We start from the raw sequence: 24315 nt of genomic DNA, 5'->3' as shown, positions 1-24315 counted from the left end.
TGTAGCCATCCTAATGGGTATGAAGTTGCATCTCATTGTGGCTATATTATTTGCTTTTCCCTAATGATTAGTGATGTTGAGCATCTTTTCATGTGTTTATTGGCTATTTGTGTGTGTATATATATATATATATACATACATATACATATATATGTATGCATATATATATTTTCAATGAATGTCTATTCAAGCCCATTTTTTTCTATGCCCATTTTTTAACTGGGTTGTTTTTTGTTGTTGAGTTGTAGGAGTTCTATATATTTACTAGATATTGATTTCTTATCATATATATGATTTGTAAATATTTTCTCCCACTCTGTGGAGAGTATTTTTTGCACAAAAGTTTTTAATTTTAATGACGACAATTTATTTCTTTTTTCTTTTATTACCTGTTCTTCTGGTTAATGTCCAAGAAATCGTTAAAAAATCCAATGTCATGAACCCCTTCCCTTGTATTTTAGGAGGTTTATAATTTTGCTCTTAATGTTTTGGTCTTTGATCCATACTCAGTTAATTTTGTACACCGTGCAAGTTAAGAATCCATTTTCAGAATGTGAACATCCAGTTTTCACAACATCATTTGTTGAAAAGATTCTCCTTGTTTTTAATCTAGTGCTTTTTAATGAAGCTTTTCATGCTTGGGATCTTGAGCCAGGAAGACGTGAGTTCATATTCCAGCTTTGCCACTTCCTAACTGTGTGACCTTGGACAAATTAAATTACTTAACCTTTCAGAATCTAAAATGGAGGTAACAATTTTTAGTTCACATAGTTCTGTAAGATCAAATAAGATCACCCACATAAAGTGCTTCATAAACACTTGGCTCTCTCTATAATAGAGTAGGTATTGTTATTTTCAGTACATAATAGCATAGCATCATGAGCTCTGTTGGGAAATTAACCAAGAAGATGTCACCAGTTTACTCATGACCAGACCTGGGGGATCAGAGGTCCTCACCATTCCCTCCCCTGTCCTTGGAATGTGAGTTCTGCTTGCTTTCCCTGCTCCCAGAGGCTGCTCCGAGGACATGGCCTTGAGATGCTGATGTGGTGCTGAGAACACCTACACAGTCTATGTGACTGAACCCAGTTAAGGCCTTTATTTAACCTTTTACAATGTAGCAGATGAGTGTGGAGATGCACTAATCTTACTGCTGTCCAAGACAAGTTCCTTTGCTTCTTAAAACTGCTACCTACCAACCTGGAGTGGCCTGCCTCTTTTGCTGGTGTCTCCCTGCCCTATGAGTTTCAGATTATACTTGGGAAGCTCTGACAGGGTTATGAACAAACTCTCAATATATAAAAAGATTCAAACAGTATATAGTAAAATATTATTTAACCATAAAAGGGAATGAAGTACTGACAGATGCTACAACATGGATAAATCGTGAAAACATTAAGTGGAAGACATCAGTCACAATAGACCACATATTTATGATTCCATTTATATGAAGTGTCTGCAACTAAGACAGAAAGAAATTAGTGGCTGCTTAGGGCTAGGTGGGTAGGAGAACGATGAGAAAATTAGGGGGTGGTAGCAGAGGGGTGTAAAGCTTCTGAGGTGATAAAATGTTCTAAAATTGCTTCTGTGTCCATTGAAAGATGAATGGATAAAGAAGATGTGGTATATGTATACAATGGAATATTACTCAGCCATTAGAAATGACAAATACCCACCATTTGCTTCGACATGGATGAAACTGGAGGGTATAATGCTGAGTGAAATAAGTCAATCGGAGAAGGACAAACATTATATGGTCTCATGCATTTGGGGAATATAAAAAATAGTGAAAGGGAATAAAGGGGAAAGGAGAAAAAATGAGTGAAAATATCAGTGAGGGTAACAGAACTTGAGAGACTCCTAACTCTGGGAAACGAACAAGGGGTGGTGGAAAGGGAGGTGGGTGGGGGATTGGGTTGACTCGGTGACAGGCACTGAGGGGGGCACTTGACGGGATGAGCACTGGGTGTTATACTATATGTTGGCAAATTGAATGCCAATAAAAAACAAATTTAAAAAAATGTTCTAAAATTGGCTGTGGTGATGATCTGTACAACTCTGAATACACTAAAAACCAAATTATTATTATTATTTTTTTTATTTATGATAGTCACAGAGAGAGAGAGGCAGAGACACAGGCAGAGGGAGAAGCAGGCTCCATGCACCGGGAGCCCGACGTGGGATTCGATCCTGGGTCTCTAGGATCGCGCCCCGGGCCAAAGGCAGGCGCCAAACCGCTGCGCCACCCAGGGATCCCACTAAAAACCAAATTAGTTGTACACTTTAAATGGGTGAATCATATGGTATGTAAATTATATTTCAATAAAGCAATTTAAATAAAGATTCAAACAATGCTTAATGAATAAATGTTCATGGTAAAAGGTCTTATTTATGCCAGATATTCTCCAGCTGAATTCTTTTCATAGTGATAATCCTGTGAAATATTTAATTAAAAAATCTTATTTTAAACTAAAAAGTACAGAAAATAACCTATAGACACCCATGCATCTGTAACCCAGATTTAACATGCCTATTTTGCTATATTTACTTTAGATCTCTCTCTTTTTTAAAAATATTTGATCTATTTATTCATGAGAGACACAGACAGAGGCAGAGACACAGGCAGAGGGAGATGCAGGCTGCCTGATGCCTGATGCAGGGAGCCTGATGTGGGACTCGATCCCGGAACTCCAGGATCATGCCCTGAGCCAAAGGCAGATGCTCAACCGCTGAGTCACCCAGGCATCCCCAGATCCCTCTTTTCTTTTAGAAGTAAAACTGACAGACAGAGCTGCTGATAGCCCTTATACAAATGGTTCTTTAAAAGGTTCTTCTGGAAAAAAAAAAATAAATAAAAAAAAAAAATAAAAGGTTCTTCTGGGGAGCCTAGGTGGCTCAGTTGGTTAAGTGCCTGCCTTCTGCCTTCGGCTCAGGTCATGATCCCAGGGTCCTAGAATCGAGCCCCACATGGGCCCCCGTGCTTAGCAGGAGCCTACTTCTCTATCTCCCAGTTGCTCTTGCTATCTTCCTCTCTCTCAGGTAAATAAATTAAAATCTCTGCTCAGCAGGGAGTCTGCTTCTTCCTCTCCCTCTTCTGCTCATGCTCTTTCTCTCACTCTCAAATAAGTAAAATCTTTAAAAATTTTTTTCAAAATTTTTTGAAACCCTTCTGACCTAGGGTGCACACCTTAACTGGGAGGATAACTTAAGATGATGGCAAGAGGGTGGACAGGCAAGTGGTAATAAAAATAAAACAGCAGGATAGCATACCCAGGTATGTTCCCAATGTACCAACCATGATACTATTTGGGAATTAGTTTATATTTTGAAAAGTCTGGAAAATGTCAATCATCTCTCCATGCCTTATTATCTGTTCTTTATATCCATAAAATAATAAAAAATATATTACCTGTGAAAGTAGAGTCTGCATGATTGAATTAGCCAGCTGAGAGTTCCTTCGAAGGACATCATAGAACCCCTAAGAGGAAACAAACAGTAAGTTCTTTTTTTTTTTTTTTTTAAATTTTTATCTTTTATTTATGATAGGCACACAGTGAGAGAGAGAGGCAGAGACATAGGCAGAGGGAGAAGCAGGCTCCATGCACCGGGAGCCCGATGTGGGATTCGATCCCGGGTCTCCAGGATCGCGCCCTGGGACAAAGGCAGGCGCCAAACCGCTGCGCCACCCAGAGATCCCAACAGTAAGCTCTTTAACAGATATACTAGTGATTTGAAAAATCATAACTTTAAAACAATACTCTTTCTTTACCCTACTCTCAATTCTTTGGAAAAGACTAAGACCATATTCGCAGAGGGAGAAATAAATCAGGAAGTTTAGGTTATTTCCCTAAGAACTAAAAAGAGACCTCTGATCACTGAGAACTAGATTAATAAACTGACCATAACTGCTACAATTTTTAAACAATAGGTCACTTCTGGCTTTGGAATACTTTGCTCCTTTACAGTTAAGAATGTCCCAGGCCTCATTCTTTTCTCTCATCCTCCATTAACAACCTTCCCTTCTAGGACATTCTGTCCACTTAGTTTCCAGTGCTTCAAAAGTGTCTCCTGGCCCAAAGCACCCCAATGTAAAGGACTATGATAGTTCTTCCCATCCAAAATTTCCCAGTCATAGTTTAAAACTATTGAAATTAAAGGGCACCTGGGTGGCTCAGTTGTTTAAGCATCCCACTCTTGATTTGGGCTCAGGTAATGATCTCAGGGACGTGAGATAAAGCCCCATGTCAGGCTCCACACTGGGCACAAAACCTGCTTAAGATTTCTCTCCCTTCTGCTTAAGCCTGCTTAAGATCTCTCTCCCTTTTGCTTTGCCCCTTTGCTCTCCCAACCATTAAAATAATCTTAAGAAATATTTTTCTCTATTTTAAAAATTTCCTACAAAAAGCCTGAAAAGTTCAGCGCCTGGCAACTACTATAGCTCAATAAATGCTATTTTAAGAATGCTGAATGAAAGTATTATAAAAGCTGCTCTTTCTCTTAAATTTATTTTTAAAAAATATTTTATGTATTTGAGAGCGAGTAAGAAAGCACAAACAGGGAGAGAGAGCAGCAGAGGGAGAGGGAGAAGCGGATTCCCCACTGAGTAGAGCCTGACACGGGGCTTGATTCCAGGAGCCAAAGGCAGATGCTTAACCGGCTTAGCCATCCAGGAACCCTAATATAATAGCTGCTCTTTGAAATGACTTCCACTTAGTATACTTGCTAGATTATCTGCTATTCTCCATCTATATATGAAACGTTGTGTTTTGAAGTACATGGTCTATTAAATGTCTGAAATGGTAGTGTATCCTCCCCGATGGCATACTTTAGTCTCACTGGCTGAATTATATACTAATCACAAATCAGTAGTTATATTTGCCTGACTCATTCTTGCTAATTGTACTGGTCACTACGAGATATAATCAGGCATCCTGTAAATTGTTAAAAATCAAACACAAAAAGAAAAAGAAGCTGATTTATAAAAACTAGGTTAAATGTTTTGGAAGGAATAAATAAGTTTCTAAAACCAGTTTCTGATAAATTAAGGGTAAGAAAATTATACAAAATTAGGGAAAAAACCCTAAACCTATCTAAAAGGTTTTTATACTAAGACTGTATCTGAAGTATCTTGTATTTCTCTCACTTTAGGTAAACAAAACCTTGAAATTATAGGCAATAAATTAAGGTTCTGGTTTGAGAGACAGGAAGTTCTAAATGACAGACTCATAATCAAAAAAGCAAAAAACAAACAAACAAAAAAAGGTTTGGCCCCACACAATGTACCAGTATATTTAAATATTTCAAATTAAGGGGCATCTAGGTGACTCAGTTATTTAAGCAGCTGCCTTTGGCTCACGTCATGATCTTGGGGTCCTGTGATCCAATCCCACACTGGGCTCCCTGCTGAGTGGAGTCTGCTTTTCCCTCTCCCCCTTCCCCTGCTCATGGTCTCTCTCTCTCTCAAATAAATAAATCTTAAAAAAAAAATAATAAATCTTTAAAAAAAATATTTCAAATTAAATTAAAACAAAACATTCAAGTTGTTTCAAATATTCTTTATGATTCCTCACCTTTAACAACCTTTTGGATAGCCATCACAAACTACCAATCTTAACTGCATCAAATAGGAGTGAACTATACTTTTATAATCAGAAAAAATTTATTAAAATAAAAATGGATTATTAGTTGCATTCCTTCCACTCTTTACTTACCTCATAAAGCATGAGTCGAACATCAGCCTGCTGGCCTAAGCATCTCCTCAAACTATCCATGATCTCGAGGCAAAAAGTTTCATTGGCAACAGAATTGTAACGGCTATGAACATCCACATGGACCTGAAAGGAAGAAAGGCCAGTTCTTATGTATTCTGACAAATCAATTTTCACAAAGGAGTTAAAATGAACCTATGTTCTTGGTCAAAGAATCTTAGACTTAGCTTTCCCCACATACCAAAATCCAGGACTGGGGCTGACATTACAATCATCATGAGGCTATGAGAAGTGTCACTCTTATTCTGGTTTGAGATAAGAATTTTCAAGTATTTTAACAACATTAATTTTCTCCAACCCTTAAGGTCTTCCTTGACAATGTCAGTTGCTGAAGAAGGCACACAGATGATTTCACAACAGCAGAATCCGGGAGTCATAATATACTTGATTTTACTTGAAAGGCCTAAGATGCTTCCCTTAAAGGTCTTCAGAATCTAGTTTTTGTATCTATAAATTCGTGGTTTAGAAGGTTTAGAAGTGGGTAATTTGTAGTTTAGAAATGGACAAGACATTTAGTTTAGAAATGGACAAGACAAAGAATAATAACCCTTGTTTGATTTACATCATAAATCCAACAACTGTAGACCAAGATGCCTAACCCTTACTACAGGCCTGTCCATGAGGTAGTTCAAACTGAGCAAATTCCCGCTCTGCCCATAGCTGTTTGTATCACCCTGGACAAGTTATTTAACCTTCCTGGGCCTTAGTCTCCTCATCCTTAAGATGGGAACACTGATAACAATACACTAAGATTCCATGCTCCTAATATTTAATCTGTCCCATAAGTTATAAACAAAAGTTTTGTATAATTACACTAGATCAATAAAGGGTTCCTGATAGGGGTGCCTGGGTGGCTCAGTTGGTTGAGTGTCTGCCCCAGGCTTGGATTGTGATTCTGGAGTCCTGGGACTGAGCCCCATGTTGTGCTCCCCGCTCAATGGGGAGGTGGCTTGTCCCTCTGCCCACCCCCAGCTCGTGCTCACTCTCTCTCAAATAAATAAGATCTCAAAAGAAAAAAAGATTCCTGATAAAGTCTGGATTACCAAAACATTGTAAAAAGTTTTTTTTTTTTTAAGATTTTATTTATTTATCTGACAGAAAAAGAGAGGGAGTACAGAGGGAGTGGGAGAAGCAGACTCCCTGGTAAGCAGAGCCTGACACAAGGCTTGATCCCAGGACCCTGAGATCATGACTTGAGCTGAAGGCAGACATTTAACCACCTACTGTAAAAAGTTTTATTTTTCTCAGATTACTGGGCTTAACAGAAGTTCATGTGCAAAGTAAATAAACTATTAAAAATGAGGATAATAATAGCATCTAGATTCAGACTCTCCGTTTCAGGATCATTTGTACAACCAGACCAGGAGGGAAAAAGTACAGCTTGCACATCATCAACTCCTGCACCGAAGCACACTACAGTGCTGTGTGAACAATCTGTGGTGCCATGTGTTACATTGCTTACCTGGCTAACACCGATGGACTGACTGCATTGAGAGGACGACAAGCTGCCTAGAACCTTAAAGTTCTTCAGGAGCAGCAAAAAGCCTGCAACTGCAGATTTTCGGGCATCAAGCTGGCTAGCTCAGGGACAGACAGAAAGAGTAGTTAACAAATAGTACTAAGTTCACGGGAAAAGGCTTCTGCATCAGAAAAATCCAGTTGGTTCTGTACAGGGAAGGGATAAGCCATGAAGCACAGAGCAAAATAAAATGAATTTATGTACTCAAAATAAGCCATCAGCTGTTCTTGGCAGTTTTGTGGTAGAGGAATTCGGCTGACTCTGCACTATCTACTCAACCTCAAGACACTACCTATACTTTCTTCTTCATGGAGAACAAGCACAGGAGTACGGAGAAGCTATCTGATGGGCCAATAACTCAAATATAAATATGAAATAGCAAAGGGAATTGTTGATTTTCTGTGTCTGAAGGACCACTTCCCTTCTTCACAGAGGAGTACAGTGTTTGAGGCTTTGTCAACTCTCCATCCAGAAAAATGATATACTCATCTGAGTGAGGCTCTGATTAATTCATGGATGTACTACGACATATACATCTTGGCTTCTGGGTAAGGAAGGAATAACAAGTCAATTCTAGAAGAGGGATAATGGCATATGGTTACTTACTAGCTGTTCCCCTGGATATCCACAAGTACAATGTAATAGAGCCAATGTGATGCTGATCATCTTTTATTTAAAGTACCAAATGCTTTTCACCTATTAGTGGGCTCATAATACTTTTTAGAAGGTAGTATCATCATCTCTAGCTTATACACTAAGAAATAAAGGAAGGAGGTCAGGAGGCATTGGCTAAACCAAAAAACCTCAGACCACTTAACAGTTTATATGGTCTACAATCACTAGACCACAGTTTTGATGTTCATTAGACTGAGTTTCCTGAATATTTTAATTAAGATGTTTTCCTCTTCAGAACTATCGCCAACTGGCACTAGAACCTTGTCCTGATGATTACTGTAGGGGCAGATAGAGTACATGAGATCAAAAGCTTGAATTATAGCCCCACCAACCTCTGTTTGACTTCTGGAAAGTCACCTATATTCTCTAAGTCAGAGTTCCTGATCTGTACGGTGGAAACTATAATAATTCTGATTTTATATGTTTACTCTGAAGATTGAATGAGACGATTGAATGAGGAAGCCTGTACTTGGCACAAGGCCTTATTGATGAAAGCTGTTCTGTTGGGTTGGACATGTGCATGACCACTATTAACAGGTTGTACAAGAAGACAGCAGGGAGGACAGTGAGTAACATCAGAAGGCATTACTTGCGAGGGTCTCATGAGATGCTCCATACCTAGCAAACATGGCTTTCCGGAGGACAAGTATCAAGGAGTCTCTCACGGACATGCTGACTTTGAGAAGAGGCTGAAAGACAAAGAATAAGTGGGTAAAAAAATCCCAAATTTATTAGCCTTAGCTCATTTCTACCTAATACTGCTATAATCTGGCTTATAGGAGGAAATTTGGTTGTTTTTAAATACGTGTTTCAGTATGACACTTAGTAATAAGGACAATAGCATACTTTTAATTATTAAATTTAAACTAATTGTGAATGCTTTTAAACCTATTGTCCTCAATTTAAAAAAATATTTTATTTATTTATTCATGGAAGACAGAGAGAGAGAGAGGCAGAGAGACATAGGCAAAGGGAGAAGCAGGCTCCATGCAGGAAGCCTGATGTGGTGGGACTTGATTCCAGGACTCCAGGATCATGCCCTGAGCCAAAGGCAGATGCTCAACCACTGAGCCACCCAGGCGTCCCTGTCCTCAATTTTCTAATCACTTCACTGACTTGAAAATGAGTCAAAGGAGACAGCATTGTGCCAGGAAGAAGGGGTAAACTTGGAAACAGAGTCCAGCTCAGGGTTCCTGCTCTTTTAAAACAAAATTTTATGCTTTAGAATCAAGGGATATAGAATTTATCACATTTATGAAGAATTCCATTAGGTAGAGTTCAACCTCAGTTTTGTCAAGTTCCTAAGGAGTAAGAAGACTTACCTGTACTGCCTTCAGCAGCCCTTGTACAGTTTGAAGGGGCAGAAAGGATAAATAGTCAAAAGTTTCTGTGACTTTAGAAGAACAGCTCTGAAGAACTAGGGGTGCATACATGATGATATTTGAAAGCAGATCTGAAAAACAAAATTTATAGTAAGTTGCCTCAAACAATAAAGATATTTCTTTTTTTTTGGTATTTTTTTTATTGGAGTTCGATATGCCAATATATAGTATAACACAAATAAAAGAAAAATAAATATGGGAAAAGAAATGGTAAAAAGTTTTTGGTTTCTTTTCCCAAGTCAAATATAGCACAAAATAAATTTCTCTGATCCTATATAATTTTTCTATAGTCAGTGTAACCAGAATACTTCAAACTTTCTTCTGTGATAATATTAAGACTACAAAAATTAATCTAAAAGAAGGGAAGAAATCCATTAGACTGACAAGTAGCAGATGTCTTCCTATTTCCAGGCTAAAGTAAATCAAGAGATATCTATGAACTTTTATTATGTGTAAGCACATATACATATACATATATAAATAAATATATATAAATATGTATGTAAATATACAAAATATAAATATACAAAACCATAAAGCCTGGTCTCTCTTCCTTCAAGAATTTTAATTTAGTTTGGAGTCAAGAAAAATATATCTTGAAAGAATGAAAGAGGTAAATAACAGATCAATACCAGATATCTAATAATCCCAAATACAGTTTATTTCCTAGCAAATGTTAAAGAGAGAGTCTAAGAGGAGCTCAAAGGAAGAGATCATTATGAATTGGTGTGCTTTAGGAGAGTGAAGAGAAGAATTTAAACTGGATTCTGAAAGAAGGAATGCTAAGGAGAGATGGAAAAATATGAAAATGATACAAATGTCTCAAGATGAAAAATTTACTGGATGAGAATAGCAGAAAAAAAGATTTGGGAACTTCAAGTTATACTAATACAAACGATTTAAAACAAAACAGTAAAAAAGACTAAAAAAGAAAATCTATGAGCTACATTAACAATGTGGGGCAGCCTACTATATACATAATGCTGTGGGGCTGGGGGAGATGCGGCGAGTGTGTGCTGGTGGGAAGGAGATGACAGAAAATTTTTTTTAAAGAAATAATATATCAGGATGTGAGGGTGATCTGGCTGCAACATCTGTTACCCCATTGATCTCTCAGCTGATCTGGCTAGCTAGGCAGGTGTCCCCTTCCTCTCTCACCTCTCCATGTGTGTTCCTCCCGAAGCTGCCTGCTCGGTCGAAGAGGACGACCATCCCCAATAGAGGAGAACTATTCTTTGGTCAAGGGTATATGAGCAGCTGTGCTCCCCTGCTAGAACCTCCAAACAATCTCTCAAGAAATAATATATCAAAATATGCCAAACTTTTTTAAAATATATATATATTTTTTTAAATTTTTATTTATTTATGATAGTCACACAGAGAGAGAGAGAGGCAGAGACACAGGCAGAGGGAGAAGCAGGCTCCATGCACAGGGAGCCCGACGTGGGATTCGATCCCCGGTCTCCAGGATCGCTCCCTGGGCCAAAGGCAGGCACCAAACCACTGCGCCACCTAGGGATCCCCAAAATATGCCAAACTTAATGAAAACCAAAAACCTACAAATCTAAGAAGCTTGACAAACTCCAATCACTGGAAACATGGAGGAAGCTACACTAAAGCACACATAATTGCTTAAAACCACCGATAAAAATCTGAAAAGAAATTATATAGAGAGGAACAAGGATATTAATGAAAGTTGACTTATTAGAAATGATGAAAACCAAAAGAACAGTAAAGTAACATCTTTAGAGCACTAAAAGGAAAAAACCCTGTCTATTTATTTATTTATTTATTTATAAAAAGATTTTAAAAATTTATTATTTATTCATAGACATAGAGAGAGAGAGAGGCAGAGACACAGGAGGAGGGAGAAGCAGGCTCCATGCTGGGACCCCGACGCGGGACTCGATCCTGGGACTCCAGGATCGCGTCCTGGGTCAAAGGCAGGTGTTAAACCGCGGAACCACCCAGGGATCCCCAAACCCTGTCAATTTAGAACTCTATACCCAGCAAAAATATCTTTCAAAAAGCTAACACTAAATGAAGACTTTTTGTGACACACGGAAGAATCCAACAACGGTAGATCAACAGTATAAGAAAGTTAAAGGTAGTCAGACAGAAAATGATACTGGATAGAAATCTGAATCTAGGGGTGCTTGGGTGGCTCAGTGGTTGAGCGTCTGCCTTCAGATCAGGACGTGATCCCATGGTCCCGGGATTGAGTCCCACATCAGGCTTCCTGAATGGAGCCCCCTGTTTCTTCCTCTGCCTCTGCCTTTCTCTGTCTCTCATGAATAAATAAATCTTAAAAAAAGAAAGAAAGAAAGAAAGAAAGAAAGAAAGAAAGAAAGACTACACAAAAGCACCAGAAATGGTAAATGCATGGGTAAAAATAAAAGATATTTTCTTACTTTAAAAAATTCAAAAGACAACTGACTGTTTAAAGCAAACATACCAACAATGTAGATATAATTCAATAACTAAAGAAATAAAATGTATGAGAACAGCACAAGTCACAGGAGTGGAGGTAAGAAATGGAGGTATACTGTTGGGGTATACCACTACTTAAAGGTATTAGTAAGTTAAAGATGTATCATAAACCCTAAACCAAACACAAAAGAAAATAGAGGTGGAGGCAATCAAGTTAGCAAGATAAAATGGAATTTAAAAAAATTCAATCCAAAAGAAGGCAGAAGAGGAGGAAAATGGAAACCAAGTACAGAAGAAAAAAGAGCCAGATGATAATCACATTAAAAAAATCATATTAAACGTGAATGACATGCCCTGATTTAAAAAGTCCAAGATTATAAAAAAAGATTTAAAAAGACACAATTGTATGTTTTCTATAAGAAACTCATGTTAACTAAAAAGATATAAATAAGTTAAAAGTAAAAAGATGGGGGAAAAAAAACCCATGCTATCACTGATCAAACAAAAACTGCAGAGGAGAGTCTGGATTGTACAGTAAGTTAGGCATCCAACTCTTGGTTTTGGCTCAGGTCATGATCTCAGGGTTGTAAGATCAAGCCCTGCATTGGGTTCCGGGCTCAGCAGAGTGTCTGCTTAAGATTCTCTCTCCAAAAAAAAAAAAAAAGATTCTCTCTCCCTGTCCCTCTGCCCCTCCTGTGCTCATGTTCTCTCTCTAAAACAAACAAATAAATAAATCTTAAAAGAAAACTGGAGAAGTTATATTTATATCAAAGTAGACTTCAGAACAAATAGTATTCCCAGGAACAAAAAAGATCATTTCTTTCTTTTCTTGTTCTTTTTAAAAAGTTTTTATTTATTTATTTGACAGAGAGAGTGCATGACAGCACAAGGGCAAGGGCAGAGGGAGAGAAAGAAGCAGGCTCCTGGCAAAGCAGGGAGCCTGATGTGGGGCTCAATCCCAGAACCCTGGGATCAGGACCTGAGCTGAAGATAGAGTCTTAACCAACTGAGCCACCAGGCACCCTAAAAGATCATTTCATACTGATTAATAGGTCAATTAAGCAAGATGACATAACAATCCTAAACAAGTATGTCTCTAATAACAAAGTTTAAAAACACATAAAGCAAGAATGGATAGAACTAAAAGAAACAGACACATTGATAATTACAAAGCAGATACCTCAATACTCCCTTTTTTTTTTTTTTTTAAGATTTTATTTATTTATTATGAGAAACACACACACAGAGAGGCAGAGACACAGGCAAAGGGAGAAGCAGGCCTCATGTAAGGAGCCCGATGTGAGACTCAATCCCGGATCCCAGGATCATGCCCTGAGCCAAAGGTGGATGCTCAACCGCTGAGCCACGCAAGTATCCCTCAATACTCCGCTCTTAATAGTTAACAGAAGTAGACAGAAAATCTTAAAAGGATATAGAAGATTTGAATCATCTGATATAATTGAACTTTTTTTATTTTTATTTTTTATTTTTTTTTTAATTTTTTTATTTATTTATGATAGTCACAGAGAGAGAGAGAGAGAGAGGCAGAGACACAGGCAGAGGGAGAAGCAGGCTCCATGCACCGGGAGCCTGATGTGGGATTCGATCCCGGGTCTCCAGGATCGCGCCCTGGGCCAAAGGCAAGCGCCAAACCACTGCGCCACCCAGGGATCCCTATAATTGAGTTATGGAAAACTGCACCTAGCAACAGCAGAATACATATTCTTTCCAAAGTAAACAGAACATTTTTCAAAATGGACCATATTCTGAGAATTATAAAGCAAGTCACAATAAATTTTTAAAAATTTATGTCGTAGGGGTGCCTGGCTGGCTCCACTGCAAAAGCATGTGACTCTTAACCTTGGGGTTGTGAGTTTGGGCCTCACACTAGGGGTAGAGATTACTTAAATAAATAAACATTATAAAAAGCCATTCATGTCAGAGGCAGTATGTTTTATAACCACAAACCAGAAATGAACAACAGAAAAATATCTGGAAAATTTTCAAATATTCAAAGACTGAACAATATACTTCTAAACAACAGATGAGTTGGGACACCTCGGTGGCTCAGCGGTTGAGTGTCTGCCTTTGGCTCAGGGTGTGATCCTGGGGTCCTGGGATCAAGTCCCACATTGGGCTCCCTGCATGGAGCCTACTTCTCCCTCTGCCTATGTCTCTGCCTCTCTCTGTGTCTCTCATGAATAAATAAATGAAATCTTTAAAAAAATGATACATAGGTTAAAGAACAAATCACAAGGGAAATTAAAAAGTATTTGGGACTGAATGAAAATTTTAAAAATTTATGGGATGTAGCTAAAGCAATTTTTGATGGAAATTTATAATTTAATGCTTGCTTTGGGATAAAAAAAAAAGCCTCAAATTCATGCCCAAGCTTCTAACCAAAAAAAGCACAGATTAAACCCAAAGTAAGCAGTAGAAAGGCAACAAAAAAGAGCAGAAATAAATGAAACTAAAAACAAGGAGAAATTCAATGAAACCAAAAGCTGTTTTTTTAAGATTAATAAAATTGATCAATCTCTTGCTTCAGTGATGAAGGAAAAAGAAGATGCACATCATGGCTATCAGGAATAAGAATACTGATGTGCGTCAATACAGAACATACAGTCATTAAGAGGAACATTCTCAACAACTTCATGGTAAATTTGATAAATCATATGAAATGGTGAAATTCCTTGAAAGACACAAACTACCAATGTTCACCCAGAAGATTTAGAGAACTTGAACAACAGTTTTTATTAAGCTAATGTTAGTTAAAACCCTTCACACAAACAAAAGGAAACTTGAAACATCAGGAAGGAAGAAAAAGCAATGTACACATCCAAGTGAATATAATAGACTACAAGCTGGCATACTTTTTCCATAAAGGGCCAGACAGTAAATATTTTATGCGTTATTGGCCACATGCTATCAATGACAACTATGCAACTCTGTTAGTATATTGTAAAGGCAAGATAGATAACACACAAATGATCGAGTTTGGCTATATTCCAATAATACTGTACTGTACTATAAACTCTGAAATCTACATTTTTCATAGGACATGAAATACCCTTCTTTTGATTTTTTTTTCAATCACTTACAAGACTAAAATAAACCCAAAGCAAGCAAAAAATAAATAAGAAGCAGAAGGGCATCTGGGTAGCTCAGTCTGTCAAGTATTCAACTCCTGGTTTTGGCTCAGGTCATGATCTCAGGGTCATGGGAGCGAGTCCTGTGTCAAGCTCAGTGCAGAGTCTGTTTGAAATTCTTTCCCCCTACCTCTCCCTCTGCTCCTTCCTTGGCTTGTGCTTTCTCTCAAATAAATAAATGAAATTTTTAAAAAAAGAAGAAATAAGAAGCAGAAATCAAAGAAATTATAAACAGAGAACATTGGAGAGCATCTAAGCCAGAAGGTCATTCTTCAAAAGATGAGTAAAACTGACAAGTCCCTAAGCCAAACTGATAAAGATGAAAACCACTGATATCAGGAATGTTTTGATTTATAGGTGACATGATTTCTATACAGAAAATCCTAAGGCATTGCCAAAAAGCAATTATAACTAATAAAGTGGGTTTAGCAATGCTGCAGGATATAAGATCAGTATAAAAAAGAAACCATTTCTATTTTTACATGCTAACAGTTAACAATAAGAAATTGAAATTTTAAAAATACCATGTACAATAGCATCAAAAAAATGAAATAGGGATAAAGCTGAAAGATATGCAAGATTCACATTGAAGTTTACAAACATTGCTAAAAGAAATTAAGGAAGGTCTAAATAAAAGGAGATCTCTAATGTGTTCATGGATGGGTTGGAAGACTTAAATTATTAAGATGTCAACTGTCTCCCAAACTGATCCACAGATTCAAGGCAATCTTAATCAAAACATGACCAGGTTTTTAAATTTAATTTTTTTAAGTTATTTTTATTTATTTTTTTTAAAAGATTTTATTTATTTATTCATGAGAGACACAGAGAGCGAGAGCAAGCGAGTGAGAGAGCGAGCACCAGAGACACAGGCAGAGGGAGAAGCAGGCTCCATGCAAGGAGCCCGATGTGGGACTCAATCCCGGATCTCCAGGATCAGGCCCTGGGCTGAAGGCAGTGCTAAATCGCTGAGCCATCCGGGCTGCCCCTGCCCAGGCTTTTAAAATTTAAAAAAAAAAATTTTTTTTAAAGGATTTTATTTATTTATTCATGAGAGACAGAGAGAGAAAGAGAGAGAGAGAGAGAGAGAGAGGCAGGCAGAGACACAGGCAGAGGGAGAAGCAGGCTCTAGCAGGGAGCCTGACATGGGACTCAATCCCGGGTCTCCAGATCAGGCCCTGGGCTCAAGGCGGCACTAAACTGCTGAGCCACCCGGGCTGCCCTCTGACCAGGTTTTTTAAAATAAAAATTGACAAGCTAATTCTACAACTTATTTGGAAATGCAAAGCATTTAGATTAACCAAAATTATTTTGAAAAAGAACAAAATTAAAAGATTTACACTATTTCATTTATTACAAAGGTATAGTAATCAAGACAATAACAGATAACTGGAACAGAAGATTCCTAAAATAGACCCATATTTATATGGTTGGTTGATTTTAGCCAAGATGCCATGGTAATTCAATAAAAACAAGAAAATCTTTTTAAAAAATTGTGCTGAAGCAACTGGATAGCCAAATGGTGGGGGGACGCTGTTACTTCATATCATACATAAAATTTAACAAAAATGGATCACAGATCTAAGTATAAGAGCTAAAATTATAAAGCTTCTAGTAGAAAACATAGGAAAAAATCTTAGTGAATTTTTGTGATTTTGTTTGGCAAAGATTCTTTAATACATGACATAAAAAGCAGGAACTATAAAAAGAAACTGATAGATTGATAATTGACAAGTTAAAAATACTTGCTCTTTAAACAACACTTAAAAAAATTAAGACTAGGAGAAAGTATTTGCAAAACACATATCTGACAAAGGACTTGTATTTAGAATATGTAAAGAACTTTTACAACTCAGTAATAAGGGGGCAAACAATTCCATTTTTAAAAATTGACAAAAGATTTGAACAGACATTTGAAAACCACGAGATACTATCATGCACCTATCAGAATGACTAAAATTAAAGACTAACCATACCAAGTATTAGTTACAATGTGGAGTGACTAGCAACATCTGGTAGGAATATAAAATGGACTACCACTTTGGAAAGCAGTCTGGCAGTTTTATTAAACGTAGATCTCCCATATGATGCAGCATTCCACTACCAGATATCATACCAGCTTTATCCATAATAGCCCCAAACCAGAAACAACCTACATAACCTGTCCACAAGTGAATGAATAAAAAGAGAGATTATATTCTCACCAAATATTCTACCAACAATAAAAAGGGATCAACTACTGATACATGCAACAACCATGGAAAAATCTCACAAGAATTATGCTGAGTGAAAGAAGCCAGACAAAAAAAGGAGTGCATACAGTAGGAGTCCATTTACATACAATTCTAAAAAATGGTAGCTATACATGTCAAAAGTCATCAAACTGTTATGCTTAAATATGTATATATTACTGTACTTCAGTTATAATTCAATAAAGCTGTAAAGAAAGAAAAAAAGTAGAATAAAGTGTCAAGTACTGAACTTTGCAAAATCTTGACACTTACGTGTAGAAGGAAAAGAACCATTAAAGGAGGAAGAGAAGAATTGATCACATGCAGGGTAAGAAGCAAACTGTTAGTTATCAGAGAACCTATCTAAGCAAGTTTCAGGGGAGTTATAAACTGTGTTGAAAGAAGAGAAATTAGGAAAGTCAGTGGCTAAGAAAAGACCAGTGGATTTGGCATTAGAAGATATCCATCAAACTAGAGAGGAGAATTGAAGCCAGAATGTCAAGGGTTAAAGGAATGGGAGGTCAATGAGATGCAGTGTAAGGACAACACTCACTGCAGAAATAGTAAAACTGAAGAGACTGAGCTGATGCAAGATAGAAGTTTCACTCATCGGTTATATGCTCCTTTCCTTCTTGATGACCACAAACAATATAAATACACTTATGTCTTATTGGCATTATAATCAAAGATATTGGACTAAGCTACTGCAACATTAAAATTTTTTTCCAGGACCTGGGCACCTGGGTGGCTCAGTCGGCTAAGCATTTGACTCTTGATCTCCACTCAGGTCTTGATCTCAGCACTGTGAGCTCAAGCCCTGCGCTGGCTTCCATGCTGGGCACGGAGCCTATTTAAATAAAAAATTCCAGGGCCAAAACAGTATATTTGCATGAAAATATTCCTTAGAACTTTCACACCTTTTCACAGTTCAATACCTAAGTAATGACTGATGGGAGAGGATGCTCTAGTAACAACCCTGTTGAGTACTTGCTCCAGAATTTCTTGTCTGATCATCTCATGGATCTAAAAAGAATAGAACAGTCAATAAAATATTCCATAGTGACCTTCAGCTTACAATTGCATCAATTCATGTTAGCCAAAACTTGACTATTTCAAAGACAAATATAGTATAAGTCATCTGGAAAGACAGAATCACTTAATTCTATCCTCATTCTGTTCTCAGAAGATTCATTAGCAGGGTGAACTACCATGTTTATTAGCCTAAGAGAGAGCTCACACAAAAGTATTGCCATGTCTTAGGTTCAGCATCAAAAAGGAAAACTTCTACTTAAGGTATCCATTACATGCCAATACTCATTATCTGACAGTATGCTATGCATGACTTTCATCTTAAAATTTAAAAGCCCATGAAAATTTCTGGAAATCTCAATAATCTTTACCAAACCCTTCCTCAGTTTCTGGAAGCACAGCAGTCACCTAAAAAAAAGACCTGTTTTGAACTTTCACTCGAATTTTCATTAAAATTCTTACCTCAACTTGATTACTTCAAAGTACAGACTAATTTCTTTCAGACTTCAGACTAACAATAGATTACTAGTAAATTATATGCTCTACAGATGCTTTGACAAAGACAACATAACATCTGTGTGAAAGCAAAGAGAACCTCACTAGTTTAAAAAAAACATTTAAAATAAAAAAAATTAAAATCTCTTACTCTTTTAATCAGATTACTATTAAAAAGGGCCATTTATATCATCTAACACACAACAGTCAAGGACTATTATATGCATTCGCTTCATAGTTCTGGATCAGAACGCTAGATTCACATTTAAATTAGTCTCCAAATAGTATATTCAGCATATACTTTTGGCATGTAGCTACATTAATTCGATGTCAAGAAAATGACATAGAGGAATCATTAACAAAGTTGTTTGGCCTCAGACATAACCTAGCTTTTGTTTTAATTGAAAGGAAATGCATTTTTGAAAGCTATTTCAGAAATTAAGATTGAGAGGACAGTTGTTATATAGCAATAGATTTAAAAAATATAAGAACTACTTTGGTTTCTTTAAAAACAATGAACCAATAAGCATGATTCTTCAAGCTTGATGTAGCCACCTAAAAGATTATCTTTTATATAAAGTAATAGCGTCCAAAAGCACCCCCTAAAACAGAAAATGATCAAAAATGATTTACTACTAGAGGAAGAAGAGGAAATCATGGAAAGCTAATTTATATTCAAACTTCTAAGAAGCAGAAAAAAGGAGAAATTAAAATAAATGAAGAACTCATATAAATAAAGGATGAAAAAGTAAATATTCCAGCAAGCTGGATCTGTCATGTTTTAATTACTATCCCAACCTCTGTTCCTGGAAACTGCTGCATACTCAAATATCCTTGTCCTCCAAACTCCCAGACTAATGTCATGCCCTGTTGATAATATAATTTTACAGAATTAACTGGAGACGCACCTTAAAAGTTTCCAACAGAATATTAGCTCCCAGCTTACATGCATGCTGGTTTGGTATTTTAGAAAGACTTGAGCTGGTTTCAATAGTCTTTCCATCAAGAATCTTCTTTGGCCCATATGAATCCATCAAAATGAAGCCAAATTCTACCAGGCCCTGAGTAACATGATCCCAACTATGAACACTGCAAGAAAACAAAGCTTAGTTAAAAAGAAAAACTTAGAAAACAAAACTTAGTTAAAAAGAAAAACCTTCACATTCACTGTCATGTTTACACATTTCTCAAAACTTGATCTGGATCACCAACACTCTTCACATGAACCTTTTTTTTCATGCGTACTTATCTGTTGGAATTTGGAATTCCTGTCAGTATTTCCACTGAGAGAACACTGGGAAAATCCAGAAACTACAGAATATTCAAAAACATACAGATGAAACTAGAATATTTCAGTGTACTGACCATTACATGTTTCCATTCAGGATTTCATGACTCAAGTTAATTGTTGCTTCTTCTATTTCCCCCATGACACTAACAACACTTATATTCTATCCATGCTTAAAAGTTTGCCTCTCTCCCTAGACTGAGTTTCTACATGGTAGAGACCATCTTGTAGTCATATTTCTACCCATACAGCCTGGCTTAAGACTAACATTTAGAAGGCACACAGTAAATATTTATAGCATGAATATTTACATTCATATTTATATATTTATATCACATGCACACTTACAGTACAAATCAATGTATGATCTGGTTTCAAAAGCATGAGGTAAACCTACAAATAACCTTTTGCACAGCAGTAGAATCCTTGGTGATTTTATAACTTTCAATGTTACCCACAGTACTGGAAATGATATGCTTATAATAACCTCTATATTATTATATCTACCTGCTAAACAGCAACGGATTATAATATAGAATTAAAGAATAAAGGCCACACTTGTGAAAATTCTCATAATATTTTGACAGATTTTAATAATATTCATACTCTGGAGATCTGGGATCAAGATAATAGACTGAGCTCATGCTTTATTTTTCTCACTCCCAATACCTATAAATGATGGAAAAGATACACATCTGTATGTATGTGGCTATATAAGGTGCACATACACAGTCCATAATATGGAAAATTAAAATGTGTTTTTGACTGACGAGAAATTATAAAGAATCCTTAAAAAGTGAAAGAAATGTAACACAAGAATGAAAGATGAAGCCACAGACCACATGGTGCAAAATGAAGGGGTAGTTCACAAAGCAGATACCTAAAGCAGATATGCTGGGAATAGGAAGGGACTTTAGGGCAACTGGTGTGAGGACTAGCTGGAATTTCCCAGCACGAACAGTTAGGTACACAGCATTCTTCTCTACCTTCTTCCCCCCAACAGCCCACTGCACCTCCAGTTTATGGTAAGAAGTGAGCAAAAATGAGGCCTGTCCTTAGGTGGGATCTGTGAGTAGAGGAGCTGGGCCTCAGTGGCGGAGAGTATGGTAACATGCTGGAGAATTAGGGAGGTCAGCCCCTGGTATATCCCACTACTATCTTCACATCAGAGGTAAACCGTATTAAACAGTACAGCACTGTCAGACAAACTAACGGTGAACACCAACAACGAGACAACCAATAATCACCAAATATAAGGGAAAAGAGCACGTTTAAAGAGAAGCACCAAAATTCAATGAAGAGAACACCTGAGGGAAAGGGTTAATGGAACAAAAAGATTTTTAAAAGTCTAATAAATACCCTTAAGTGATATTATAGCATGAAACAAAAAACAGACTGTTATGAAAAAAACAACTGAAAAAAAAAAAAAAAACAACTGGAAATGTTAGAAATGAAAAACATGATTGCTAGAGTGTAAAACTCAACAGATAAACCTAAAGGTAAAATAAACAGAGCTGAAGAACAAATTAATGAAATAAAAGAGTCAAGGGATTTTTGTGGAATTTCACATAAAAAGACAAAAATATGAAAAGCTTGAAAGAAAAATTAAGAAACGCAGCACACAAGGACATTCCAACAGCTAACAGGACGGAATGGAGATAAAAAAGGGAGGGATTAGTTAAAGAAAATAAGGAGAAAAGCAGAGTTTAGGAGACATGAATCCTTACAATTGAAAGGGCATGTATCAAGCAGAAATGAATTAAAAAGGAATCTATGTAAATTGTGTTATATTTCAGAACATCAAAAATAGAAGTGAAGTCTTTTAAGTGCCCATGAAGATTATCTGCAATAGTACAAAGAATCAGGTAATCATCAGACTTTCCGTCAGTAATTCTAGATGCAAAAGGACAACAGAAAATGATTATAAACCTAAAATTTTACATCAAACTATTGTTCAGTGGGAGGGCAAAAATCAAAACATTTTCAGATATGACAATACTCAGATTATTGCTTAACAATCTTTATAAGGATTATTGAAAGAAGCGGATAAATATGTGTATTAAGGTTCTTTTTTTTTTTTTTTAAAGAAATTTATTTATTTATTCATGAGAGACAGAGTGAGAAGCAGGCTCCATGCAGGGAGCCTGATATGGAACTCGATCCCAGGACTCCAGGATCACGCTCTGGGCCAAAGGCAGGTGCTCAACTGCTGAGCCACCCAGGTGTCCCAAAATGGATTTGTTTTTTTGTTTTTGTTTTTTAATTTATGATAGTCGCAGAGAGAGAGAGAGAGAGAGAGAGGCAGAGACACAGGCAGAGGGAGAAGCAGGCTCCATGCACTGGGAGCCCGACGTGGGATTCGATCCCTGGTCTCCAGGATCGTGCCCTGGGCCAAAGGCAGGCGCTAAACCGCTGCGCCACCCAGGGATCCCCTCAAAATGGATTTGTTTAGGGGCACTTGGGTAGCTCAGTCACTCAAGTGTCTGCCTTCAGCTCCCTGCTTCTTCTGACCCTCTCCCCAACTCATGTTCTCTCTTTCCAATAAAAAAATAAATCAAATGGATTTGTCTAAAACTGCTGATTCAGTTTCATTCCACTGGCCCTAAACTTCAACAGTTAAAGCAAATAAAACTTTTAATGTGTGTTTTTTTTTTTTTTTAAGCTCACCTAAAAAGCCAATAAAGACTCAGACCAAGAAAGAGTTGTAATATCATGACAGGGTCAAAGGCACCTAGTTTAGTTTTGTATTCTTGCTATCAAGGTGGCCAAGAAATTAAATCTTGGGATTTAAGGATTTTTTGATACAGGAAAAGTTTGCTTGACCAATTTCAAGGGATTAAACCTCAATGTGTGAAGACAACAGCCACCATCATCGGTTCTCTCTGCTGAGCCCCACATATGACATCATGGTGCATTTTCTAACACCAAATACCTTATGAACCTACTGGGGTTTGGTTCAGGAACTCACCTATTCTTTACGACTTCCAAGATCATGGTTGAAACACAAGACCTTTGAGTGACTAGATTCTGAAGAAATTTTGAACCTTGGAGAAGCTGAAGATCCTTAAAGCTTTTTACAACTGAAGCTTTTAAAAGGTCAAACACCTAAAATAATGAAAGAAATAGGAAAATGAAGCAAAAAATAATAGCCCATGCTTTAGAATCTTTACTTTGTTAACTTCCTACTTGCTGCCATATATTGGTGTCCCTAAGATAGCTATTTTACTAGGTGAGTATGATACAAAAATCATGACTTTCAGTGGGTGTTTAAGAGTTGAAGACAGGTAGGCATTCCTTAAGACAGAAAAGGGCTGGAGCCCCTGAGTGGCCTCACTTCGTTATGTGTCCAACTCTTGATTTCAGCTCAGGTCATGATCTCAAGGTTGTGAGACCATGTCAGGCTCCACGCTGGGTATGGAGTCTGCTTAAGATTTTCTCACTCTGGCACACCTGGGTGGCTCAGTCAGTTAAGCATCTGCCTTCAGCTCAGGTCATGATCGCAGGGTCCTGGGATGGAGCCCCACATCGGGCTCCCTGCTCAGTGGGGAGCCTGTTTCTCTCTCTCCCTCTGCCCCTCTCCCTGCTTATGCTCTCTCTCTCAAATAAAATCTTAAAAAAAAAAAAAAAATTCACTATTATTAAAAAAAAAAAAAAGATTCTTTCATTCTCCCACTCCTTCTGCTCCTCCCTACCTGCCTTGCTCTCTCTTCGAGAGAGAGAGAGAGAGAAGAAAAGGGTAAAAATCAATATCAATATTACCCACAATCAGGGAACACACATGATAAAAAAGGGGAAAGTAGTTTATATTTCCATATTTGCAACTAAATGGTTCTCATTAATTTCAACTCAATCAGGGACAACTTCTTAGAAAGCTGCAACATCACAGACCGCAGGTGAATTCCCAGCTAAAGTTCCCATCTCACCACCCGGACTGTATGATAAGCTTCCACTCTGATTCCCATCTTACCACTGGGCTTACCACCCACAAGAAATAAAGGTATAAACCAAGAACCTGAGACATCTCCAGGCAGCTCCCAGGAAACAGAGTGGGCCTACACACCTTACAGAGGACTTTTCTGCCAGCAGAAGGCTAATAAAGGGTTCTTGTACTCCATATCAACTACAGAAAGAACCAAAGAGTCAGTAATAAATACCTGTTCCTCATATCTTTGTATTCTTGTTACAGAGAGCAGGAGGGCAATGCTGAAGGGACATATGTTATTACTGAAATCTTGTCCTGCCTACAGAGAAACCAAAAAGGAGTCATTATTTACATCTTAAAAGAAGAAAAAAACCTACTGAAAACAGGTCCTTAAATGGATCAGAAACCTGAACTTAAGACCTAAAAC

General features: G+C 37.3%; 1 protein-coding gene across 3 annotated transcripts in view; it reads right to left on the bottom strand.

Annotated features, from left to right (window-relative positions):
- Positions 1–24315, bottom strand: part of FANCI (FA complementation group I) — a 73170-nt gene that overhangs the window by 26815 nt on the left and 22040 nt on the right. For all 3 annotated transcript variants that reach the window (XM_026001072.2, XM_072737302.1, XM_072737303.1), the window contains exons 11-19: positions 24121–24207; positions 22935–23071; positions 19587–19767; positions 18090–18177; positions 9285–9415; positions 8581–8651; positions 7231–7345; positions 5712–5834; positions 3410–3478 (exon numbers count right to left, since the gene is read on the bottom strand). In XM_026001072.2, coding sequence (XP_025856857.2) covers positions 3410–3478; positions 5712–5834; positions 7231–7345; positions 8581–8651; positions 9285–9415; positions 18090–18177; positions 19587–19767; positions 22935–23071; positions 24121–24207 — 1002 coding nt within the window. The remainder of the gene's footprint in view (positions 1–3409; positions 3479–5711; positions 5835–7230; positions 7346–8580; positions 8652–9284; positions 9416–18089; positions 18178–19586; positions 19768–22934; positions 23072–24120; positions 24208–24315) is intronic.

The sequence above is a fragment of the Vulpes vulpes genome, chromosome 14 (assembly GCF_048418805.1).
Source record: "Vulpes vulpes isolate BD-2025 chromosome 14, VulVul3, whole genome shotgun sequence".
NCBI classification, from domain to species: domain Eukaryota; kingdom Metazoa; phylum Chordata; class Mammalia; order Carnivora; family Canidae; genus Vulpes; species Vulpes vulpes.
Note: the sequence above shows the minus strand (reverse complement) of the source record. Positions and strands in the feature narration are given on the sequence as shown.